Here is a 21,163-nt window from a genome sequence, read left to right as displayed (position 1 = left end):
TTAAGCTGTCATGGGATAAAAGGGAAGGTCCTTTCATGGATTGAGAACTGGTTAAAAGACAGGGAACAAAGGGTAGGAATTAATGGTAAATTCTCAGAATGGAGGGGGTAACTAGTGGTGTTCCCCAAGGGTCAGTCCTAGGACCAAATCTATTCAATTCATTCATAAATGATCTGGAGAAAGGGGTAAACAGTGAAGTGGTAAAGTTTGCAGACGATACTAAACTACTCAAGATAGTTAAGACCAAAGCAGATTGTGAAGAATTTCAAAAAGATCTCACAAAACAAAGTGATTGGGCAACAAAATGGCAAATGAAATTTAAATGTGGATAAATGTAAAGTAATGCACATTGGAAAAAATAACCCCAACTATACATACAATATGACGGGGGCTAATTTAGCTACAACGAGTCAGGAAAAAGATCTTGGCATCATCGTGGATAGTTCTCTGAAGATGTCCACGCAGTGCACAGAAGCGGTCAAAAAAGCAAACAGGAAGTTAGGAATCATTAAAAAGGGGACAGGGAATAAGACTGAGAATATATTATTGCCCTTATATAAAACCATGGTGCGCCCACATCTCAAATTCTGTGTACAGATGTGGTCTCCTCACCTCAAAAAAGATATTCTAGCACTAGAAAAGGTTCAGAAAAGGGCAACTAAAATGATTAGGGGTTTGGAGAGGGTCCCATATGAGGAAAGATTAAAGAGGCTAGGCCTCTTCAGCTTGGAAAAGAGAAGACTAAGGGGGGATATGATAGAGGCATATAAAATCATGAGTGATGTGGAGAAAGTGGATAAGGAAAAGTTTTTTACTTATTCCCATAATACAAGAACTAGGGGTCACCAAATGAAATTAATAGGTAGCAGGTTTAAAACAAATAAAAGGAAGTTCTTCTTCACACAGCGCACAGTCAACTTGTGGAACTCCTTACCTGAAGAGGTTGTGAAGGCTGGGACTATAACAATGTTTAAAAGGGAACTGGATAAATTCATGGTGGCTAAGTCCATAAATGGCTATTAGCCAGGAAAGGTAAAGCATGGTGTCCCTAGCCTCTATTCATCAGAGGATGGAGATGGATGGCAGGAGAGAGATCACTTGATCATTGCCTGTTAGCTTCACTCCCTCTGGGGCACCTGGCATTGGCCACTGTCGGTAGACAGATACTGGGCTAGATGGACCTTTGGTCTGACCTGGTATGGCCGTTCTTATGTTATGTTCTTATGTAGCACTATGCTGACATGGGTTGCTTCCTAAGCAAAATAAAATCATCATACCTTTAATGCCACACTTTTAAAGAACATTATTCTTAAAAATCACAACAGAGAAAAACATAAATTTGGTATTTTTGTAAACTATAGATATATAGTAATCTACTTCAGAGGTTTACTGTAGAATTTCCATGTATATAAAAGTGATACATTAAGGATCCAACATCAAAAAACAACCATTTTTAATACTAAAATATTTTAAATACATCACATCCCTAAAAATTCCAATTGCACAGAAAATTAAGTCCCTGAACACTCTATGTTGTATGTTTTTTCTGGCATAAAATATTTAGCATATTTCCAATCTTTTCCCGTTATTCTCTGGTATACAACCTGAACTATGGCTTTGCTATCACTCTACCATAATTCTGTGGCAGAGGATGACCACCTATACATTTATAAGCCTGAAGGGGGGAAAAATACTTCCCTCCACCACAAAAAATCGCTTTATGTTATCCTTGCGCCTGGCAGCCAATTATGAGTTCCATGTTCTATTTGATAGTGATACAATTTTGATAAACAAAGATCAATGGAAGGAGTTGCACAAGACTACATAAAAGAAGAATATGACTTTCTATTTACCTTATAATTTCATATTACATTATGCTGGAAAGGAACTTTTCAGCTAGTTTCAACCTGTCCTCTAAACTTGCAGGCATAAATCCAAATCAGGTAATTCAGTAACTAGTGGTCTGTAATGTAGGTTTAGAGGCTGCAGCACAAAGTTTGGTTTAGAACAGGCAAGTGTATAGTGTAATTGTTTAAAAACAGTTTTGAATTCATTTAAGGGTGAAAAATATTTAAACTTGGAACAAACTAATATTATAGTTTGGAAAAAACAAAATAAATGAAAAAGTAAAATTAGTTTTGTTGCTTAGCATTCTGTAAATTTTCATTTCTCATAACAAACACATCTCAGGTCTGGCCATCTAAGGATAGGCTATCACACTTGTTTCCACTGATCAAGAGGTAGGTTCCAAGAATTCATCTTGAAGATGTTTATTCTTTGTTCTGTCAGTTCCCTCTACTGGAACATGGATGGTATAGGCAGAGCGAGCCCTGAAAAAGTTTTGTTCATCAGGGATCTAAACCATTTGCCCCGAGAGGGCAGGAAGTGTGAAGCTGTGTGGAGTGGCTCACAACTGAGAATGCCAACCTCAGGGCAGACTGTCAAAACGCAGGGCAGAAACTCCAAATTGGCTGTATATTCTGTAATTAGATTTCGCCAACCCAGTAACAAGTGTGAGCTACTAAAGCACTATAACAGTCTTACCGTGGAGTCACAGATAGTCCCCTTGGGTATTACAGTCTATCTTGACACCCAAGCAAGCTGGCCTATGTGACAGATGGTCACTTTACACCAAAAATCACAACAATATCCAGATTACTCCCAGTGTCAAAGGACCAGTCACCACAAGTCAATTGTACACAGCTCTCAAACCAAAGACAACACCTGTAGCCAATCCTGTAATAAACTACTTAAAGATTTATTAACTAAGAAAAGAAATGAGAGTTATTTACAAGGTTAAAACAGGAAACACACACACACAAATGAGTTACAGTCTAAGATTTAAGAAGATAATATGGAGCTGCTTATTATAGAAGCTCGTATGTCCTTCAGGGCTGACCCATGCCAAGCAGCAAGGGATCTCTTGCTTATGTTTAGGGATCTTTGCCCTTCAGAGTCCAGATAGCATACAAATCTCAGTATCTCCTTGTCAGGGGTTTTTATTGCTTTCACCGCCAATTCCAAGCCAGTGGGATAAGTTCATGTGCAGGTCTCCCTAGAGGGAGTGAGGAATGCAACCAATGTCTTTGTCATTTGATGGAACACAATGCCTCATTTACCTTCAGTGAGGCATCTTGTCTGCAGGACAAATACTTTACTTCAATGCTGCTTCTCCTGTTTGGTGACTTACACAATTACAGAGGTTTACAATGCAAACACTCAGTATAACTTTATACCAGGGACTACGCATATTGTAAGTAGGATTAATAAATGCAGCATCCTACAAGTATTCCATAAAGTCTAAACATTGAACATATTCCTATAAACACTAATATCTATTTTAACTATACTAACCCATAAGTAAGCCAAACTGGTTTCCAGCTACGCATTTGTCAGTGTTCATTAAGGCCTGGGGCCCTGGCATGAGCTGACACCTGCTCTACCGGCATCACAAAAAGGATGTGTGTTCAGTGTATATCCCAAAGTGCCAGGATGCTGTCATGTTGTCTGAGTGTTTGTGAATTCCACAGATCCTAAGATAGCATATCCTGAAAGTGAGCTTTCCAGCTGAACGTGCATGTGTCTTTTGTGACCAGTGCAATTGGAGTTGGTTGGCTGAATAATATTCCTGCTAGTTCATTCTCTGTAGGCTTTCATCAAGAGAGTTTTTGCAACACCTCTGATGGGATAGTCATATGCCTCTGCTCTGTCCTTGTTTGGGATGTGCACCTGTGCCAGCTAATGTTGTAAGGCTCTCTGGTAAAGCCTTGCATGGAGTATCAAATGTAGAGATCATGATCATGCACCTGACAAATCTGAGGGTGAAACTTGTTTTTTGGCATAGCTGATGCTAAAAGAGCTGTACAGCTTATAGTATCTGAAGAAATCACTCTTCTGGGAGGAAAACTCTTCCTATGGTCAATATTCTCTTTTGACACAGGACCAGGTGTGATTTTTCCAGCTGCTTTCCAATCCTAGCACATGAAACCAGTGACAAATTAGAGCTACTGAGTGAAGGAGCTCCTGACATGAACTGGCCTTGAGGAACCTGTCATCCAAGCAGGCAAAAACAGTGCACCCCTTGTTTTCTCAGATGTGCTGATGTTACTGCGAGACACTGTGAACATTCTAAACACAGTTGACAGGCCACAGAGGATAAATGTGCATTGAAAGTGTTTGTTCTCAATGTAGAAACATAGGTATTTTTTGCAGATAATGCCTATCTGGAAGTAAGAAACTTTGAGATGGAGAGCTGAAGACCCATCTTCTTGGACACGGAGGGGATGGTTATATCTACAAAGAGCATTCTGAACTTACAGGATCTTTACATACTTGTTCTGTCTTCTCATGTATAGGATTGGGAGAGGCAGTTTCCTTTCTTGTGGATCACAAAGTATTGAATAGAAGCTCTTCCTCAGAAACTTCCGAGGAACCTCCCCTCTTGCTCCCTTGGATTGGAGACAGCTGACAACTCTTCAAGAAGAGGTCTCATGAAAAGGATCCTGGAAAAGGATTGGGAAAGGCGAGGTTAGGAGATGTTCAGGTGATGAATTCAATGGAGTAACTCTGACATACCCATTGATACAATGTGATCTCATACAAGGCTTTGCAGATGACCCCTAAACACACACACAATAAAGAGACTATAGAGAAAGGGTATAGTGTGCAGTATGCTGATATGTGGCTCTCAATCATAATGTCAAACCTGCAAGTTAGAGGCAAATGCAGCAATGTGGGTGGAGACAATGCAGTGGGTCTTCTGCTTCCTTGCTATTTCAGAGAATAAACTAGGTGAGATGCTAGCCATGGCTTTCTTTAAGGTGCAAAGGCACATCTGGTTGACAAAGCTAGTCTGTATTATCTGAAGGAAGTGTACAATGGTGGGTCCTTGAGAAGGCTGAGCTGAGCCAAAAGGACCTTATGGTAGCTCCTCAGAGTCTTGTAAATTCTCTCACTGAAAATGTCTTTTTCATCAAAAGGCAAATCCTCTATTAGGCCAGGCATGGAGTAAGGCCTCATGTTCTCAACCAGAAGTGTCTCTTCAGAGGAGATCTCAGCAGGCAGAAGTGTCATAAGCTAACTGAAGTCCATGAAGGGTCAGAGGCTGCAATCTTTCCTTCTGAAGCTAGATCTTTCACCAGCTATTTCTCTTCCCTCAGGGACCAAATCCAAGATGGGCAACGTAGCTTCCCACAGGCCATATTGGTAATGTGCTAGCTTTCCTTGATAATATGCAGACCTAGAGAAACATGCCTTAATGCTGACACGGGTCAGTCTGCATCCTCTCTCCGTCACAGAAGAGGAGTGAGATTTCTCAACAGCTGCTGCAGCCATCAGGAACTTAGCATTGGAGTGGTAAGGAAAGAAGGAAAAGTCCTGAGTAGGAACCAGATACAGCCTATTGTATCTACTGAAGGCTGCTGACGATGAGGGTGTAAAGCCAGACATTTCCAGCTGATTCAAACAGACACAGTAAGTGGGTAGGAAATTTTAACCTTCAGTTTTTGGCCAAAAGATGTGAAATAAAGGACCAAGTTTTCAGTTGGCGCCTCAGCAGTGTACAGCTGAGTCTATTCACCATCCTGTTCAGCTGTTCCTGAAGCTAGTGGAATTCACCTGGTGGGGATGTAATGCTCTCATCAGGTGATGTTCCACTAGTCTGTATGTAATCTGCAGGGATATCATCTTAATCATTCATGTAAACATCTCCATGGTATCCAGGTTTGTAGGCCTCTGGTTATCTGGAGCTGCAAGTAGCAGTAGCAAAACTGGTGCCAGAGCCAACAGGATCTAGGCAAGACCACTGGTTGCTCAGGCAGTAGCACAGGCTGAGGTGGTGCTGGCAGGGCCAGGTTTGGGGTGCCAGCAGGGTTGGACATTGTGACAAAGGCGCCAGGAACTGAGGGGGAAGAGTAGTGAATGTGATCAAGCATGGTAAGCATACTGATTATGATGTCAGCTATGATATTATTCAGTAACTGGAATCTGTCCTGGGGCAGGTACACTCTTGCAGTGATAGAATTCAAGGTTGCCCTGATGAAGTACAGAGATTGTAGGGGTGAAAACAGATTTATCAGTGTTTATGGTGGAACCTAGTGAAGAAAGGAGACATAGCATCATGAAAGTTGACACATAGGCTTCCTAGCAGGACTTTGTGACAAGGAGCTAATCGTTGAGGTAGGGGAAGACAATGAGATGATCACATCTGACATGGGCTGCTGCTACAGAGAATATCTTGGAAAAGATTCTGGGGGCAGTCACTATTCTAAAGGGGAGTTTTCTGTACTGAAAATGATTAGAGCCCACCATGAATCTAAGGAAGTCTCTCTGGGTAGGATGAACGTGTATGTGAAAGTAGGAATCATTCACATCAAGAGCCGTGAACCACATGCCCTTTTCTAAAGGTAGGATTATAGCTGCCAACATGACCATTCAAAAATATGAGTCTGCGAATGAAGCAGTTAAGATGACAGAGGTCAATGATTGGTCTTCAATTGCCCTTTTTGGGTACCAGGAAGTACCTTGAGTAAAACCCACTTTGCTGGTATTGAGAAGAAACATGTTCTGTTGCTCCTTGCTGCAGTAAGGGAGTTCACCTATTGTTTGAAAATACTCTTATGAGAATGGTCCTGAAGGGGCGGGGGGATGGTGAGGGAGATTTTGGAGGAGGCAGGGATGCAAAAATTATTGTGTAGCCAGAGTGGATGACATTCAGCACCCACTTGTCTGTTGTTATCGGACTCCAAGTGTTGAAAAAGAGTGCTAGATGACCCTCAAATGGTGTATGAAGGTCAGGAATTTTTGGGCTTAAATGTTTTGTGGCTCTCGAGCTCCCATCGAAAATAATGTCAAGTGGGTGACTGAAATTGAGATGCAGATCCTGTTGCAGATGGTGCAGTGAAGAGGGATTTTTGAACCATCGGTCTCTTCCATGGTAGTTCACAGGACCTCTGATGGAAAAACTGCTAAGTCATATGTCTAGAGCTGAACAATGGTGGTGAAACTTTCTCTTAGGGCAGCAGTGTATATCCCCAGTGAGCAGAGGGTAGCCCTGGAGTCCTTCAGAGTATGGAGGGACTTGTCCATCTTCTGGTTGAAGAGCTGCAATTCATCAAAGACGAGGTATTTGATGGCATTCTGGCCCCTCTTACACATGGAGCAATGATTCCCTGTGCATGACAATGGCAGTAGCCATAGATCTAGATTTATCAGCAGCATTGACTGCAGATTGGAGTGCAGTTCTGGCTATCAGTTTGCCTACAGCTATTTGACCTCTGTCCTGCTGCAGAAAGCTGTCAGTAAAGTCCAGAAGGAGAGATAGCTTAGTGGTCCGATCATTGGCCTGCTAAACCCAGGGTTGTGAGGTCAATTCTTGAGGGGGACATTCAGGGATCTGGGGCAAAAATCTGTCTGGGGATTGGCCCTGCTTTAAGCAGAGGGTTGGATTAGATGACCTCCTGAGATCCCTTCCAACCCTGATATTCTATGAAATTTGGTCTAATTCAGGAAATTGTATTTAGCAATTAGCACCTGATAATTGGCTATCCTGAACTGGAGGCTGGATGATGACATGATCTTTCTCACTAGCAGATCCAGACATTTGCTCTCTTTGTCGCAGGAGTAGACACGGGATGTTGCTATCTAGCCCTTTTAGAAGCGGCATGGACAACCCATGAGTTGGGAACAGAGTGAGAAAGCAAACATTCCCCTCCTTTGGCTGGCACATAACAACACTTCTCCGCTCTTTTGGGGGTAGGAGTGCAGGGGGAAAGTGTGTGCCAAACTGTCCTCACTGCCCCCAGTATGGCTTCATTAATGTGGAGAGCTATTCTGTTGGGTGTGGATGAGTGGAGAATGTCTAAGAGTTGTGCTTGGAGTCCTGGAACTCCTCAAGAGGAATCTGAAGCTCTCCAGCAACTCTGGGGAGAAGGTTCTGGAACTACCTGAAATCTTTTTGGAGGGGAGAGGAGATGAAGGAGTCACCTCTTCATCCAAGGATGAAGATGGCAAACTTTCTGATCCATAGTGTAATGTTCCTCCTCCTCCTCCACTGGATCTGGGGGCAGATCTGAGAATCCCACTAGAAGAAAAGCAAGGGGTAACTCCCTTGCAGATTTGATCAAAACTGCAAGGGAATACTGGTCCCAAGGCCCCCAGCACAACCAGTAGGAGAGGGTCAATACGTGGTCATAGGGGCCCCCATTGCACGGGTACCAGTGGCTAAGTTAGATGAGGCAGAGGTTGGTCACAAACTGGTGCAGGTCTTTTGGGCAGTGGAGGACACGTAGGATAGGGGAAGAAAGGTTCATTGCATGGTTCAGAATCTCCGAATGAAGAGAAGGCTGATTCCAGTTCCAGTAGCAGTACCATTGGAGGGGAAATGTATTCCACATATGGGACCAGTGATACCGCCAAGGGAATCAACCACTGGAAGGAGTCTGATATTATCTCCCTGGAGATTGAGGCACCCAATGCAGGAGGTAATTCTGGATTCAGGAGAGCAAAAATGTCCTGTGAGGTGCAGCGGAGAGAAGGAAGTGGAGCGGTGATCCATCTGCTCACCCTTTATCCCTCAGATGCAGACATGAGGTAAGTCAGGACACATGCACGGACCAACAGACAGTGCTTTCAAATTCTTTGGCTCCAGACACATGGTGCAAATGTATAACTCAGTGAAATACAATAGGGACCATCCCTCAAAGAACAGCAGAGACTAAGGTCTTTTGGAATGGGATACAAACAGACCCTTCACCCCATTCCCTGGGGCAGATACCATCTGTACTTGCTCAAATATTTTCTGATTGAATTTCCATTCTTCTCTTTCCAGTAACCCAGTAAACTTGCATTGCTCTCTACATAAGCAGGCCTGATCAAACGGCCCTGTCTGGTACATGACCCAGAATCCAACTGGTTTTGAAACTTAAAATTAACAGGTTAGAACAAAACAAAAGAAGTCTAACTAAGCAGCCATGGCTAATATGGCACATTACATTTACTGCATGTTGCAAAGACCTTGGAATTATGTGACACTGCTCACCATGAGTGCTATCCCTCCTCAGAGTCCCCACCAGGCCACTACAATCAGAGCAGCAATCCCCAATTTATTTAAATATGAAATTTAACTTACTCTGGCCTAAAATTTTCAACTTTGGGGCGGAAATGAAGATATTTGAAGATGAAGGAGCTCTTTGAAATGTACTAGGAAGGACCTTCTGGTGGTTGATGTTGAAACCTTGTTGTTCAAAAACCTGACAGTCTGCTGTATATGAAGCATTAAGACGTTGAATGATGAAACTTGCTAAAAGGTCATCCAGTTACATTGTATACTTGCATGCCTGCCTCAGTCTTGCTCCTAGTGCAGAATAAAGACCTAGGGTCATTACTTGGAATAGTGCTGGACAGAAGCATAGGATGTATGCTGTATAAGCTTGTTGATAAATGAAGCAGAGAAAGGCTATGTCTACACTACATCAGAGTCTGGACTACGGGGGTGTGAAACGCAGCATGCACAAAAGTGGTGCGCTGTAACTGCCCCATAAAGATGCTGCTGCTGCTGCCAACTACAAGGTGCCTGGTTTGCGTTAACATAGTCCTAAAAGGACTACATTATCGTGAACTAAGCACTTTTTAATTCATGCCACAGCCTTCACATGGGGCGGTTACAGCGCACTACTTCAGTATGTACTGCAATTCACAACCCAGCAGAGTAAGAAATGCAGGGTCACGCAGACAAGCCCAAAGTCAGAGTACTACACTCCTGGAGCAGGACAGCTGACACTTCAAGCAAAACTAAAGAGTGTGCCTTACTGACAAATTTAAAGTAGAGATCCAGAAATAGTTGGAAACCTCTGATATAATCATAGATTATTAGGGTTGGAAGGGACCTCAGGAGATCATCTAGTCCAACCCCCTGCTCAAAGCAGGACCTATCCCCAAATGGCCCCCTCAAGGATTGAACTCACAACCCTGGGTTTAGCAGGCCAATGCTCAAACCACTGAGCTATCCCTCCCCCTTGGCAAGCACAAGGAATCTGGAAATAAGAGAATCTGTCTGTGGTGGTGACTATAATATATACTTTCTAAACAGAAGTTTCTGCAGGAACAGATTACAGATTTTAAAGGAGTTTATAAAAGGGGCATTCTGAAACTCCATGAGCCATCCCTTTTCTTTTTTAGAGCCCACTTGTTGGTTAGGTAACTGTCACTGAAAGAGAAAAAGGGTTTAATCTTTGGTGAATAGACTCCTGGATTGGCAAGATATCATTATCTAGTGGAAAAAGCCTGAATGAGGTTCTGGGTCCCCACTGGAACAAAATTAGGTAAAGAATTGAAGAGTTTACCAAGCCTGAAAATTCCAAGTTGTGGTGCTGTAGCCTTAAGCTTCCCAATAATTCCCAGAATGTGTGAGGATATTGCCTTATTGAGAGCTGATAATTTCTTTAGAATCACAGAATATCAGGGTTGGAAGAGACCTCAGGAAGTCATCTAGTCCAACCCCCTGCTCAAAGCAGGATCAATCCCTAACTAAATCATCCCAGCCAGGGCTTTGTCGAGCCTGACCTTAAAAACCTCTAAGGAAGGAGATTCTACCACCTCCTTAGGTAACCCACTCCAGTGCTTCACCACTCTCCTAGTGAAATTTTTTTTTCTAATATCCAACCTAAACCTCCCCCATTGCAACTTGAGACCATTACTCCTTGTTCTGTCATCTGCTACCACTAAGAACAGTATAGATCCATCCTCTTTGGAACCCCTTTCAGGTAGTTGAAAGCAGCTATCAAATTCCCCCTCATTCTTCTCTTCTGCAGACTAAACAATCCCAGTTCCCTCAGCCTCTCCTCTGAAGTCATGCGTTCCAGCACCCTAATCATTTTTGTTGCCCTCCGCTGGACTCTTTCCAATTTTTCCACATCCTTCTTGTAGTGTGGGGCCCAAAACGGGACACAGTACTCCAGATGAGGCCTCACCAATGTCAAACAGAGGGGAATAATCATGTCCCTTGATCTGCTGGCAAGGCCCCTGATTATACAGCCCAAAATGCCATTAGCCTTCTTGAGAATAGGGGCACACTGTCGACTCATATCCAGTTTCTTGTCTACTGTAACCCCTAAGTCCTTTTCTGCAGAACTGCTGCCTAGCCACTCAGTCCCTAGTCTATAGCAGTGCATGGGATTCTGAACTTGTCCTTGTTGAACGTCATCAGATTTCTTTTGGTCTGATCCTCTAATTCGTCTAGGTCCTTTTACTCTTTAAAGGAATTCTATTAACTTCATCTCACTAAAAGCAGCTTCAATGAGAGTTGCCTCTGGAAGTGGTATCCAGATAAACCTCCAAGATAAGATTCTACATAAAGAAATATTGCAAAAAAGAACAGAAAATCTGGTAGATTTATAAAGCTACATTTTGGAAGCACTGGTTGCAACCTTGTAGCTAAAGCTGAGTTCTATTTTGCATATAAGGCAAGGATTAAACCTCTTTGCTTTGCATAAAAAATAGTATGCAGTATTAAACTTGGAGCAGCTGATATGAGATTTGATTAATAGAGAATTAAAGGAAGGTAACATAATGCCAATGAACAGGGGTATATGGAAAACAGACCCTGTCAAACTAATTTGGTATTTTTTATTTTTTTTAATGAGATAACAAGTTTGATTGACAAAGGTAATTGTGTTGATGTAATATACTCAGTCTTCTGTAAGGTATTTGACTTGGTACTGCATGACATTTTGATTAAAAATACTGGAATTATATAAAATTAGTATTGCATTGAATAGATTAAAAGCTGGCTAAATGATAAGTCTCAAAATTTAACTGTAAATGGAGAACCATCATTGAGTGAGTGTGCTCCTAATGGGGTCATGCACAGATCTGCTTTTGACCCTATGCTATTTAAACATTTGTATTAATGACCTAAAAGAAAAAATTAAATCATCAATGATAAAGTTTGCAGATGACAAAAATTGGAGGATTGGTAAATAATGAAGAGGACCAGTAATACAGAGCAATCTTAATTGGTTGGTAAACTGGACGCAAACAGTATGTATTTTAATACACCTGTAAATGTATACATCTAGGAATGAAGAATGTAGGCCATACTTACATGATGGGGAACTCTACCCAGGGAAACAGAGACTCTGAAAAAGACTGAGGGGTCATGGTGAATAATCAGCTGACCATGAGTTCCCAGTATTACTCTGTAGCCAAAAGGGCTAATGTGATCCTTGGATGCACATAAACAGGGGAATCTCAAATAGAAGTAGAGAGGTTATTTTACCTCTGTATTTGGAATTGGTGTGATTGCTTCTGGAATATTGTGTCCGGTTCTGGCATCCACAATTCAGGAAAGATGTTGAAAAATTGGAACGAATTCAGATAATAGTCTCTAGAATAATAAAAGGATTAGACAACATGCCGTATTGTGATAGACTCAAAGAGCTCAATCTATTTAGCTTTAAAAGGTTAAGGGGTGAATTGATTACAATCAATAAGATGGGGAACAAATATTTAATAATAGGTTCTTCATTCTAGGAGAGATAGGTGTAACACAATCCATTGGCTGAAATTTAAAGCTAGACAAAACAAACTGGAAATAAGACATAAGTGTTTAACAGTTACAGTCATTAAACATACCGAGGGTTGTCATTTTTAAATTAAGATTGGATATTTTTTCTAAAAGCTGTTCTAGGAATTATTTTGGGGACACTCTATGGCCTGTGTTACACAGGAGGTCACATTAGATGATCACAATGGTCCCTTCTGGCTTGGAATCTATGAAACTTACAGCATTTATTCTGAATATGAATGGAATATCTGAGAAATTACAGGCAAATCCTTTAGTTTATAAATTAAAATTAATGTAAAATTGGGTCCCCTTTGACACAGATGCTAAATTTTAGTCTTTGTTCCAAATTTTTTAAATAAGAGACACTTCAAAATTTCCACAGACTATATCTGAAGCTTAATTAAGACTTGATGGCTAAGTTATTATCAGCTGTTATATCTCAATGTTATGATTATACAAGATGCAGACAGATTCAGATCAACAGCTCAAATAACCCCTAAGTGAGGCCATTGTGATTAGAGCTGAGAGAAATTTTTTGGTTGAAACTCTTTTTCACCAACAAAATGTAGATTTTGTGACACAAACATTTCATGAATGTTTTGCTGAATTGTTTATGTAAAAAACACAAATGCTGAAAAAGTCTGTTTTGTTTTGACATTTTCTAAATGAAACACATTGACTTTTAGTTCAAAATGACTTTTGGATTTTTTTAAAAAAATAAACAAACTGAAGGAGATTTCAAAACAAAAAATGCTCAAAATCTAAATGAAAAATTGCACTTGAACTGAAATTTTATATACTTTTTTAGAATTGTCAGTGAATAAAAGAATTTAAATCCATTCTTCACTCAGGTTTAATTGTGATATCACAATTAGCTAATTGGCATGCAACTATTTTTTTCACATCGACTCAGTAATATGAGAGAGATTAGACATATGTCAAGAGTTCTCATTAGTAGATTACCTAGCGAAACTGTATTTTATATGAAGAATCCATAGCGGCAAGGTAGTTTGGGTATCAGTGTCCCAATGGCACTGCACCCTCAGTTTCACTGCATTTCACAGACATCAGGACTCAGCAATCAGGCTCCCCTGTTCCCCTCTTCAAATAGCAACAGTCTCAATAAGTCAATGCAAGTTAAAGGTCAGATTCACCAATATGCTTCAGATGCTTTACCTACTCTGGTGATTCAAAGTAGCTGTAAACCAAGTATAACTGGTGCACGCTGACTACTTTGGCATACCAGTGAATCTGCTTTTAAATAGCTATTTTTTAAGAAAAATTGATTTAAGGCTAATATGATGTATTTTCAAATCATTAGAAATGTCACATGGTAGAATTTTCTATTTTTTCTTTTGTGTTCAGGTATAAAAGTTTCCATGATAATAGTAATAATACAGGAAATTCCCAGACAAAAGACTATGTTAAAATGGATTAAAGCTGTGAGTATGTATCAGTAGTTTTAGAGTAAAAGTCATTACAAGGATGATGGAATTATTGCTGAACCTCGCATTATAAACCCAGTAAAGTCAGAGCTAATGTTAAATTTAAGTTTCTTTTCAGTGTGTTAAGATAAGAAAAGCACCCAAACAACCTTGACTCTATCTTGTGTAGTAGGAAGAGAGCCTGAGACATAAGCTCTTGTATCAGAGGCCTGGTATGAGGCAGGAGCTGCTCACAGAATTGCAAGAAAAGGACTCATATTGCAGAAATACACATTCCTAAGAAGTCACAGAGTGCTCGCACAACCACATCCCAATATCATGTGGTACCAGAACATTCTGATATCAAGGATGGTATAGAAACATTCCCCAAGGGTAACAGAAACATACTTACCCCTCCTAAAAGATAAGGTCAGGATGACAGCATATAATAGAGATGTTTTGATCAAACCAACATGTACAAGGTGATCGGTGATAACTAGCCACATTAGAGGGCAGTAACTAACTACGTCAGAGGGGCAGTACTAACTTGTTTGTATCAGGGTATAAAGATGTATCTCAGAGAGAGTATCTTTGTCTAGCCTAGGGAGGAATAGAAAGTCCCGCTGTTCGCTGAGCTGGTCCATTGTTACAGGCATACATGTATTAGTGGTCCAGCAGAGTCTGTGGGATACTAGTGTCATGCTTCATCGACAATAAACCTGGCTGGGTGCCTTTGTCCCTTAACAGAGTTTGTGGTCATTGGGCAGTTTGCTCAAGGTTTTCCCTGCCAGCTGTCTGTGCAAGGCTGGGGCGGCACACAGAGGGAATACACACACCTAGCCAAACATCTGTCAACATCTAACCACGCCTTGTAGGCATAGCCATAAATGTATGACAGTAAATGTTTACACTCCCCCCCACATCAGTTCAAATCCTCATCTGGGCCCTGACTTGTCATTTTACCCCTAGTAGCTGCTTCTACGGGGACTGAACAAAGAAACACAGAAACACAACATCTAAATGCACAAGTCCCTACTCCTTCAGCTAAAGAACAAGGACCATACAAAACTCAGAGGAGAGAAGTTCTGGAACAGCCTTCCAAGGGGAGTAGTGGGGGCAAAAGACATATCTGGCTTCAAGACTAAGCTTGATAAGTTTATGGAGGTGATGGTATAATGGGATAGCCAAAGTTTGGCAATTAATTCATCTTTGATGACTAGTGGTAAATATGCCCAATGGCTTGTGATGAGATGTTAGATGGGGTGGGATCTGAGTTATTACACAGAAATCTTTCCTGGGTGTCTGGCTGGTGAGTCTTGCCCACATGCTCAGGGTTTAGCTGATCGCCATACTTGGGGTCAGGAAGGAATTTTCCTCCAGAGCAGATTGGCAGAAGCCCTGGGGGGTTTTCGCCTTTCTCTGCAGTGTGGGGCACGGTTCACTTGATGGAAGATTCTCTGCATCTTGAAGTCTTTAAACCATGATTTGAGGACTTCAATGGCTCAGATACAGGTTTGATACAGGAGTGGGTGGATGAGATTCTGTGGCCTGCATCGTACAGGAGGTCAGATGATCATAGGATCATAGAATATCAGGCTTGGAAAGGCCCTCAGGAGGTCATCTAGTTCAACCCCCTGCTCAAAGCAGGACCAATCTCCAACTAAATCATCCCAGCCAGGGCTTTGTCAAGCCTGATCTTAAAAACCTCTAAGGAAGGAGATTCCACCACATCCCTAGAAATCCATTCCAGTGCTTCACCACCCTCCTAGTGAAAAAGTTTTTCCTAATATCCAACCTAAACCTCCCCTACTGCAACTTGAGACCATTACTCCTTGTTCTGTCATCTGCTACCACTGAGAACAGTCTAGATCCATCCTCTTTGGAACTTCCTTTCAGGTAGTTGAAAGCAGCTATCAAATCCCTCCTCACTCTTCTCTTCTGCAGACTAAACAATCCCAGTTCCCTCAGCCTCTCCTCGTAAGTCATGTGCTCCAGCCCCCTAATCATTTTTGTTGCCCTCTGGCAGACTCTTTCCAATTTTTCCACATCCTTCTTGTAGTGTGGGGTCCAAAACTGGACACAGTACTCAAGATGAGGCCACACCAATGTTGAATAGAGGGAATGATCACATCCCTCAATCTGCTGGCAATGCCCCTACTTATACAGCCCAAAATGCTGTTAGCCTTCTTGGCAACAAGGACACACTGTTGACTCATATCCAGCCTCCTGTCCACTGTAACCCCTGGGTCTTTTTCTGCAGAACTGCTGCCTAGCCATTTGGTCCCTAGTCTGTAACAGTGAATGGGATTCTTCCGTCCTAAGTGCAGGACTCTGCACTTCTCCTTGTTGAACCTCATCAGGTTTCTTTTGGCCCAGTCCTCTAATTTGTCTAGGTTCCTCTGTATCATATCCCTATCCTCCAGTATATCTACCTCTCCTCCAAGTTTAGTGTCATCTGCAAACTTGCTAAGAGTGCAGTCCACGCCATCCTCCGGATCATTAATGAAGATATTGAACAAAATCAGCCCCAGGACCGACCCTTGGGGCACTCCGCTTGAAACTGGCTGCCAACTAGACGTGAAGCCATTGATCACTACCCGTTGAGCCCGATGATCTAGCCAGCTTTCTATCCACCTTATAGTCCATTCGTCCAGCCCATACTTCTTTAACTTGCCGGCAAGAATACTGTGGGAGACTGTATCAACAGCTTTGTTAAAGTCAAGGAATAACACATCCACTGCTTTCGCCTCATCCACAGACCCAGTTATCTCCTCATAGAAGGCAATTAGGTTAGTCAGGCATGACTTGCCCTTGGTGAATCCATGCTGACTGTTCCTGATCACTTTCCTCTCCTCTAAGTGCTTCAGAATTGATTCCTTGAGGACCTGCTCCATGATTTTTCCAGAGACTGAGGTGAGGCTGACTGGCCTGTACTTCCTCAGATCTTCATTTTTCCCTTTTTTAAAGATGGGAACTACATTAGCCTTTTTCCAGTCATCCGGGACTTTCCTGGATCATCATGAGTTTTCAAAGATAATGGCTAACGGCTTTGCAATCACACCGGCCAACTCCTTTAGCACCCTTGGATGCAGTGCATTCAGCCCCATGGACTTGTGCTTGTCCAGCTTTTCTAAATAGTCCCAAACCACTTTTCTCCACAGAGGGCTGGTCATCTCCGCCCCATACTGTGCTGCTCAGTGCAGCAGTCTGGGAGCTGACCTTGTTTGTGAAGACAGAGACAAAAAAAATAATTGAGTACATGAGCTTTTTCCACATCCTCTGTCACTAGGTTGCCTCCCTCATTCAGGAAGGGGCCCACAGTTTCCTTGACTTTTTTCTTGTTGCTAACATACCTGAAGAAACCCTTCTTGTTACTCTTAACATCTCTTGCTAGCTGCAACTCCAACTGTGATTTGGCCTTTCTGATTTACCTCTTGCATGCCTGAGCAATATTTTTATACTCCTCCCTGGTCATTTGTCCAATCTTCCACTTCTTGTAAGCTTCTTTTTTGCATTTAAGATCAGCAAGGATTTCACTGTTAAGCCAAGCTGGTCACCTGCCATATTTACTATTCTTTCTACACATCTACACATTCCAGCCCTCTACACTTAACAACAGATGACCTAATGGTCCCTTCTAGCCTTAAAATATATGGAAGTACAAGGCAGCAGCAGACTCAGAAATCTCTGTGTGTTGTGTAGTCACTCCAGAGAGACAAAGAACCAGATAGGGTTAAAATATACAGTAACTCCTCACTTAAAGTCCTCCCAGTTAATGTTTCATTGTTACGTTGCTGATCAATTAGAGAACTTGCTTGTTTAAAGTTGTGCAATGCTCACTTATAACATCATTTGGCAACCGCCTGCTTTGTCCACTGCTTGCAGGAAGAGCAGCCCATTGCAGCTAATTGGTGGGGGCTTGGAACCAGGGTGGACCAGCAGCCCCCCATCAGCTCCCCATTCCCTTAAGATCCCTGTGTGGCAGCCTCCCAGCAGGCTATCAATTGCTGGCAATTCAGCTGTCCCTCCCCCCACTGCCATGTGTTGCTCCTGCCCTCTGCCTTGAAGCTGTTCCCTGGAGCCTCCTTCTTGCCGTGTGGAGTGGGGAGGAGAGGGGGGCTAATGTCAGGGTGTCCCCCTCCCCCCTGCTCTTTCACCCTGCTTAGTTCATCTTCCATAAAGCAGGGGGACACATGACAGGGTTCAGGAGGGAGGGAGCTTCCTGGCAGCAGCTGCCATCTGAGCTTGTTGATCTACTTTAAAAGGCAGTGTACTTAGAGTGGTGTTAACGTACTTAAAGGAGCAATGCACATCTCTTTCTCTCCCCCACATACAAGGTGTGTGTCTCTGTCTGCCATGCCGTCTCCCCTTCCTCCATTCCTGCTGCCTTGTAGAGTGTGAGGCTACATTAACAATGAGTTAACCCTTGAGGGCTCAGCCAATTGCTAGTTCATCATTTAGCAGTAAGGCATTTCCCGGAAAATATCCCACCCTCTGACTTCACCACCTCAACCAAGCTTCAAAATCATCACAGCTGTTTACCAGTATTAAATTGTTCGTTTAAAACTAATACACTGTGTGTGCGTGTGTGTGTGTATACACGTGTATGTGTGTGTGTGTGTGTGTGTATATAGTCTTTTGTCTGGTGAAAAAAATGCCCCTGGAACCTAACCCACCCATTTACATTAATTCTTATGGGGAAATTGGATTCGCTTAACATCGTTTCTCTTAAAGTTGCTTTCTTCAGGAACATAATTACAACATTGTGAGGAGTTACTGTATTACAGTTACATCTTCTGAAGCCTTCAATTATTGTGGGAACATGTACCTCTGATACACTGTCAACTTAAGCGTTCTGCCTTTGGATTGATGACTCCAGAAGAAAGAGATTTTATTATAACTTGTGTTATTAAAACTCTTTTGGTTGCGACACTATTAACATGTCTTATCAGTGTCCAAAATGTTAATTTTTAAAACCATAAAAAGGGATCATAAAACATGTTACAACGTCTAACAAACTTTTCTCAAACTATATATACACTAAAGAATTACATACATAAGTTTCATATCTCATATGGTTTTATTATAATTTACAAAGGGTCCAAAGACAATGTTGCTATGTAATGTTTTTTGGAATAAAACTATAACTAAGCTCAAATTGAATTTTCTACAATATTTTGAAGGAAAAGAAAAATCAGATAAGTTCACAAATGACAATTATTAATTCTCTCACTCCAAAACACATACAGGTTTTAGGGAACTGTATCAGCTCCACTAAAATGAAGAACCTGGCACGACCTCTACTGTGGTGTCACCATATTGCACTGGAAATTTTACTAAAATGGCTGACTAAAACAATATTGTATACATTACATACAACAACAAAACTATGTTAGAAGAACATTATTTAGGCGGCAAAGTTGAAGTATTCAAAAATTAAGAAATTCCAACTGAAGGTTACACAAGAAACCTTAAGTTGGTCCCACCACATGTCCATCCTATGTACTGAATGAGGCAGGGGTCCTATGCAAAAAAGCAGTATATAATCACATAATTAAAGATTGTACCATAGTGCATGTGCCCTGGAGGGTGCGGCTGGATGTCAAAACAAAGAATTAAGGTTAACTGTAGGCAACTGTAAACCTGGAATTTCCTAATTATGGAGTGCTTCATTCTGCAATCTAAAATGTTATTTTAATTTCCTATGTTTGGTTTTGCTTTAGAGGAAAATGCTACAAACAAATTTTACTATGTATAAGTACATGCTGAGCCCTCCCAACCCCTCCCCCGCAAATCATGCATCATAAGTAGGGTTAATATTTTGTCACAGTTATTTTTAATAAAAGTCATGGACGGGTCACAGGCAACGAACAAAAATTCATGGAAAGCTGTGACCTGTCCGAGACTTTCACTAAAAAGAACCGAGGGAAAGGGCTGACTGCGGAGGGGAGACTGACAGCCTGAGCCCCACCACACAGTGGATTGACAGCTCCTGCCTCTGCCGGAGTTGGAGGGAAACAGCTTCAACTCCAGCTCCAGTCACTGGGGGTGGGAGGACAGCTCCAGCCTCAGCTGCTCACAGATCTGGCCCCGGCTGCAGGAGAGGGACAGCACTAGTCACTGGTGTGGACAGCTCAGCCGTAGCCACTGGGGGGATGGGGACAGTTCCAATCCTTGCGGCTGACAATTCCAGCTCCAGACCTGGCCCCAGACACTGGGGGGATGGAGACAGTTCCAGCCCTTGCAGCTAACAGCTCCAGCTCCAGACCCGCCCCAGCTGCTGACAGATCCAGCCCCAGCCACTGACAGCTCCTCAACTCCATCAGCAGGACAGTGTGCATTACTGCTGTTGCTCTAGCAGTAGCATCAGCTTGACTTAAAATGCTTGTATATTTAGGTTTTTTAAACTATTTATTTATTTATTTGCATACTGCCAAAACTACCCTGAGAAACAAAAACAAACGTTGAACAGAATTTCCAGGGAGAGAGAACAGGCACTCAGTAGGCCCCTTCCCAAATATCAAAGGCCTGCCGCAAGCAATGATCAAAGAAAAGGTCATAAGAATCTCTTGTAACAGAAAGTGATAGGCAAACTCAATAAAGGGGGCACTATCAGCTCCCGCTCTAATATATGAATTAAGAATTAACTTATTTGATTTTCTTCCTCATTTGAAGAGAAATGTCTCATAACACTTACCTGTTCAACTACTATGGCATTTTGTAGCGATGTACTCTCTTGCAGATGGGATACAAATAATCTCATATGGGACATAAAATCCTTGAAAGTAGAAACCTGTATATCGAGAATAAAGAAATGATAAAATTCAGCAAAAGATGTTTTAGTTAGCAACAATAATCAATAGTCCTTGCACGGTGGGGAAAATACCAAAGAAAACCATCACAGTAGCATTTAACTTCAAGAAGGGGAAACTACAAAAAGATAAGGAAGATAGTTAAATGGAAATTAAATGGAACAGGCACAAGAGTGAAATTCTTGAAAGCTGCATGGATATATTTTAAAAACACCATTACAGAGGCTCAAACTAAATGTATACCTCAAATTGAAAAAAAATAGTGAAGGACCAAAAAAAAAAAAAAAAAAAAAAAAAGCCATCATAGCTAAACAGAGTAAAAGAGTAAAAGAGGAGATTAGAAACAAAAGAGGCATCCTTTGAAA

General features: G+C 41.8%; 1 protein-coding gene across 1 annotated transcript in view; it reads right to left on the bottom strand.

Moving 5' to 3' along the window:
• The window catches only part of TERT (telomerase reverse transcriptase), a 115,479-nt gene that overhangs the window by 65,126 nt on the left and 29,190 nt on the right, over nt 1-21,163 (bottom strand). The window contains exon 7 of the mRNA XM_050938130.1: nt 20,684-20,779. Coding sequence (XP_050794087.1) covers nt 20,684-20,779 — 96 coding nt within the window. The remainder of the gene's footprint in view (nt 1-20,683; nt 20,780-21,163) is intronic.

Source organism: Gopherus flavomarginatus, chromosome 2 (assembly GCF_025201925.1).
Source record: "Gopherus flavomarginatus isolate rGopFla2 chromosome 2, rGopFla2.mat.asm, whole genome shotgun sequence".
Classification (NCBI taxonomy): Eukaryota; Metazoa; Chordata; order Testudines; family Testudinidae; genus Gopherus; species Gopherus flavomarginatus.
Note: the sequence above shows the minus strand (reverse complement) of the source record. Positions and strands in the feature narration are given on the sequence as shown.